The sequence below is a fragment of the Argentina silus genome (assembly GCF_951799395.1).
Source record: "Argentina silus genome assembly, chromosome: 10".
Taxonomy (NCBI): Eukaryota; Metazoa; Chordata; class Actinopteri; order Argentiniformes; family Argentinidae; genus Argentina; species Argentina silus.
In genome coordinates, this window is record NC_139664.1 from 9,410,985 (window position 1) to 9,416,839 (window position 5,855).

Consider the following 5,855-nt stretch of genomic DNA (forward strand, 5'->3'; position numbering starts at 1 on the left):
GCATGTGTATGTGAAGGCCGACTTTTATGCAACAAACACACACATGTTGTGTGTTCCATTTTCATGTTCAACTCTCTACCCATCACACACACTTTTTCCTTCACACTCACCCACACCTCTCGATTAATTCTCTCTCTCACACACACACACACACACACACACACACACACACACACACACACACACACACACACACACACACACACAAACACACACACACACACACACACACACACACACACACACACACACACTCCTAGACCCAACTACAGTAATGCTGAAAAAACACTGTCAATCCAAAGGTCTTCTTACTCGTGCTCCTCCTTTTTAGTATCCACCTCATTCCCTCCATCCCCTCTCCTCTTTTCTCTTGCCCCCCAAAATCCTGTTCCCTCCATCCTCTCTCCTCTCCTCCCAGGCCCTGGCTCCCCCTCCAGCCCCTGACATATCCTCCCTGGGCTGGTTGGCATGGTGACGCCGATGGGATGACCATTGCTAGGAGACGAAGAGGACGGCAAGAAAGAGCATCGTCACGGTGATGAGTAGGCGGTCCCGCGACGGGCTGCTCCCACTGACGCTCTTCTCCAGTTTAGGAATCGAAGGGTTAAAATCATCTACAGAGAGGGGGATGGTGGGAGAGGAGTGAGAGACAGGGTAAGAGAGGGGGATGGAGAGAGAGATGAGAAAACATTATACTATTAATTAACTTCAATGGCAGAGATAAGCACAGACTCAATCTCACACACACAAACACTCACACACACAAACACACACACACACACACACACACACACACACACACACACACACACACACACACACACACACACACACACACACAAACACAGAAACCCAGTAGGGAAATGGCTAATGGTGCTTTTCCACTTGGTCGCAATGGTCACTGTGCTTGGCCCAAAGCCTAAGGCTTTTGTGTTTACAACTCCCAAATCAAGCCCAGAGCCATGGCCCCAAGGTCCTACCCTGACCTGGGACCTTGGGGAGATTGTTGGTACTTTTTGGGGAGTTGGATGGGGTTTGGGGGTAGGCGTGCGACGTGTACTGCGCCCTTCCATTGTTTAGCTAGACTAGGAAATTCCGGAGAAAAACTGGAAAATTGTTGACAGATTTAATGTTTCTGTTATGAGTAGTCATCCTGGGTGGAAGGTTAGTTCGTGAAACTCGTTTCTGATGACAATTGTTTGCTTCTGCTTGCTCCTCCCTGCTCTCCTCAGTCCTCAGTCCTCAGTCCTCACCCTGGGTGAACTCACACCACATGTGCTTGGGCCCAAAAAAAAGTTTGGAGTGGGAGGACCCGGTGTCTCATGGAAAAGAGGTATAAGAATACACTCTAAGAAAGCTGTCTGCTGCAGCAACAATACACCAACACGTCCCCAGCAGAGAGAGCAGACTGTATCTCCACTACTTTAGCATTCCTATTGTCTGAATAGTGACACACCTTGATTCACTCTCACACTGACTCACACACACCCACACACACATACACACACACACACACACACACAGACGGACACCTGGTTCAGTGCTAAAAATAGCCTGTATAGTCTGGAGTTGGTGATGATGTGTACACATTTTCTTTCATCCAAGGTTGGAAAAGCTGGATGTGAGACAAAACGCTCATCAAAGACAAACACGCCTTCTGTTCTACACAGACTTGACTAATGTGCTTGGAGCTGTATTGCAGACAGAAGGGCAGTGTCTCTACAGTCTGATAACAATTAGCCCGATTCTACTCTGATACATCTTTTCAAGACTGAAAAAAGTACTTACAAAGTCAGACTGTGTCTCGCCATGTCTGTGGTTCTGTCATTACACACCTGATGGTTCATAGACAGAGCGGCTATTTTAATGAGATGTAAGTGGGAGTGATTGGGAGGTAAACGCTTTGACCGTTCTGTGACCGCAGTTAGGAGCGGAGAGGTCAGCCAGAACACTCTGTCTCTGTGGGCCGCCCGAATCTTGTAATGATGGCGCCGAGCGAGGAGAATGTGACACAACTGGTTCTGATGTATGTACCTGCCAATCCCTATGTCACGCAAACACACTGTGACTGTGCATTTGTTGCACAAGAGTGTATGTTTGTTTGTCTGTGAGTGTGTGTGTGTGTGTGTGTGTGTGTGTGTGTGTGTGATAAAGAGAGAGTGTGTGTGAGACCGCATGTACTATATTTGTTTATATGTATGTTGGCACATGTCTGTGCATGGCAATGGGTGTGTGACGCACATCCTGACCTTTCACACACTTACAGGTCAAATAGCAGGTCACACAACAGGCTGTGTGTTTCAACGTGTGTATTTATGTTCAGCCAAGTCTTCTAACGGTAAAACTGTTTACTTCTGGTTCAGAGTCGTAAAACAGCTCAGACATCCAGAGGTGTGTGTGTGTGTGTGAGTACTAGAGTGTCTGGTGAGTGTTTATCTGTCTGTCTGACTACCTGTGTCTGAGTATGCACGCGTGTGTGTGTGTGTGTGTGTGTGTGTGTGAATATGTCTAATTGTGTGTGTGTGTATGTGACAGCCAGTAAACACGTCCTCTTCTAGACAGCAGTGTGTGTGTGTTATTATTACCCATGGTGGCGGCCCTGAAGGCCTCAGTATGAGGCTTATTCTGACTGACAGATGCCTTGGCAAGCGCCCCTCTGTAACTTCCTCTTTTTCTATAACGCTGAAAGGATACATGAGTATCAGCTTTGGTTAGTGTATGTAGGAGGAAACAGAGCTGATATAAGATAATACCATTAGGATTTCTAGAGACACTCAGCGCCTATTAGATATCCTTGTGCAAATCTTGAAGCTAATTAGCAAAACAGTTAGTCAATGCATTGATGCTAATAGGAACCTCAATGCTAATACGTGGTTAATATGATAAGGCTAATCTCTGTGGCAGTGCCCAGTGTTCCGAACGCCAAGCTAATGTGTTTCTGACTGTTCAGAGACCTTAAACTGTTTGTTCACCTCTGGGCTCTGACTGTCACTAGCCCTACAGGTGTATGTGCTGTTCACTAACCATGATGCCATAAAAATTAAGACTGACTAATTTAAGCCCAAATTGTTAGACTGCCTAACCCCAGGCTAAATTTGCTTTGGAGAAAGCTTAATTATGTAAAGGGCATAAACAAAAGACACAATGAAATATGTCCATGCAAATATGTTTGTTTATTGGTAACCTTGGCTATGAGCTAGCTAATAGGGCACAGATAGCTGGCAAGCTAGCAAATTTGCCTAAATAGCTGGCAAGTTCTCAAATAGCTGGCAAATTCCAAATCTAAATGGGAGACTCATTTAGTTGGGAAAACAATAGCTAGCTAACCTAATATGCCATACTTTTACACTTGTATTAAATATTTTGCCAGATTATGTGCTCTATTTTGTTGTAGTTGCATAATTATTAAATGTTAAATTGCTAACACTAAATTAGACTTCGTTCAAAGTCTCGGTCTATGCTTTTGCAATTGGCCCCTGCTCACATCATTACATGTGTGATAAATAAATTACATTTCCATTTAAGATGCAGTGGTGGTGGTGATGCTAGTGAGGGCGGGGAGAGGGAGGTGACTGGCTACAGACACTGATTGTTGTGGGCAGCCCCCTGAAACAGCACTGAAAGAGACAGAGAAAGAGACGGAGGGAGGGAGGGAGGGAGAGGGGGAGGGAGGGAGGGAGAGGGGGGAGGAGAGTGCAAAATGAGCTTGTAGAGCGTTCTGCTCAGCTTAACTTTATGTCATGCTAATCAAACAGATATGAATTGAGCTCTGTGTGTGTGTGTGCGTGTGCGTGTGCGTGTGTGTGTGTGTGTGTGTGTCTGTCTGTGTGTGTGTGTGTGTGAGAGAGAGACTCGTGTATAACAGTGATTATAATTATGTTCTGATTAGTGAAGTGCTACAGTGTAATACAGCGGTCTGCTGCCAAGGTCCTGTTTCTAATGGACGAGAGAGAGAGAGAGAGAGAGAGAGAGAGAGGCGGTGGGATGGGGGGAGAGGATAGGAGGAACAAATGTGGGACAGTGAGCAGGTGAAGGTAGAGTGTTCATTGTGTTGTGCTCTAGGAGGAGGAGTGCGAAGATGAAAGAAGGGGTGAGGAGGAGGGAGAAGGGGTGAGGAGGAGGGAGAAGGGGTGAGGTAGCGGTGTCATAAGGAATCCATTTCATCTCTGACCCTGAAGGAGCCTTCTCTGACGGTTATGAGAACACACACTGATTTGATTTATGAGTACACGCGCACACACACGCACACACACACACACACACACACACACGCACACGCACGCACGCGCACACGCACACACACACACACACACACACACACAGACATACATAAATACTGATTTCTGTGTGTGCATGCTTGGTATGACTGGGATGAAAAGCATCCACCAAAACAACACTGTGTTTTATTGGCTTTGATCACGTGAGAACTCTACGCTCGATCACTGGGCAGGGCCATGATTGATGTCCCATAATTATGAAGAGGATGACAGCTAGACGAGCTAGCTTAGCATTGCACCGTCACAACACCTTCCCTGAGACCTGAAATACCGTGTCCATTAGTCACCAGCTCAAGCTTTCTTTGGTAAAGTGGCAATAACAGGGAATTCAGGATGTATTGTGTTCTTGTAAGCATCGGAAGCATACAGAATTTGCAACACTTTCTGAATACTATGTGTGTGAGAGTCTGTGTGTTTCTGTGTGTGTGTGTGTGTGTGTGTGTGTGTGTGCGTGTGTGCGTACGTGCGTGTGCATGCGTGCGTGTGTGTGTGAGAGTCACCAATGTCGTGGATTCTGATGTCTGGTCTGAGTGTGTAGTCTGGTTCTGTAGGCTCTGGCTCATCATCTGCATCAGAGGCTGAGAGAGAGAAAGAGAGAGAGTAATGGTTAAAACATCCCTCCGAGCCCAAATACTTCACATTATATGAAAACCCACAGAGCAAGTGCGCGCAGAGAGAGAAAGAGACAGAGAGACAATGAAGGGAGAGAGAAGTGAGCTGGGGGGGAGGGAGAGGGAGACATGGAGAGGGAGCAGGGGTTAAAACAACCCCTAAAACAACTCCTCCCACACACTGACAAGACCTAACATTACCATACATACAGCCCTTGAGAGGGAAAGAAAGCTGAAGGAAGTGTGTGTGTGTCCATGCATTTTTGTGTGCAGGGGGGATGGGAAAGGAGAGAGAGAGTGTGAGAGATAGCAAGAGAGATAGAGATAGAGAGAAAGAGAGGGGAGGAGTGAGAGGTTAATACAACAGGGTTGTATGCTGAGAGGAGTGGACAGGCCAGGGGATCAAAGCTAAGGGAGGAAGAGAGAGAGAGAGAGAGTTAACACTGCATATACACAGTCACCCACTGACCGCACACTGGAATAAATTAGTTTTGGCAGAGAGGGAAGAGGGGGCTGAGGGCTTTCAACATTAGCACTGCTTCTTTCCTCTGCACTGTACTGTCTGGGAGGGAGGAAGAGAGGAAAGGAGGGAGCAGAGAGAGAGAAGGAGAGATGGAAGGAGGGAAGGAGGAGGGGTAGCTCTGTACTGTGAGTGAAAGTGCTGCAGGGGAAACTCAGCAGGAGTATTAATAGCCCTGCGTGTTTTAGTGTGTATTTAGTTTGAGTGTGTGCGTGTGTGTGTGTACACACTAGAAGGACCCTACCCAGCTACAGGTAATCCTACATTTTCTGTAAAAGTGGGCCTGTGTGTGAGAGCATTTGTGTGAATGAATAGTATGTACATATCATGTACATTATGTTCCAAGCCTCTGTGTGTGTGTGTGTGTGTGTGTGTGTGTGTGTGTGTGTGTGTGTGTGTGTGTGTGTGTGTGTGTGTGTCTCACCTGTGGAGCAGCAGACATACACT

General features: G+C 46.7%; 1 protein-coding gene across 1 annotated transcript in view; it reads right to left on the bottom strand.

The window, feature by feature from the left end:
* Window positions 1–495: 495 nt before the first annotated feature.
* efna3b (ephrin-A3b) overlaps window positions 496–5,855 on the bottom strand; it is a gene marked incomplete at both ends in the record, with an annotated part of 36,898 nt that continues 31,538 nt past the window's right edge. Inside the window, 3 exons of the mRNA XM_083679338.1 lie at window positions 496–614; window positions 4,778–4,855; window positions 5,833–5,855. The exon at window positions 5,833–5,855 is cut by the window's right edge and continues 43 nt beyond it. Coding sequence (XP_083535464.1) covers window positions 496–614; window positions 4,778–4,855; window positions 5,833–5,855 — 220 coding nt within the window. The remainder of the gene's footprint in view (window positions 615–4,777; window positions 4,856–5,832) is intronic.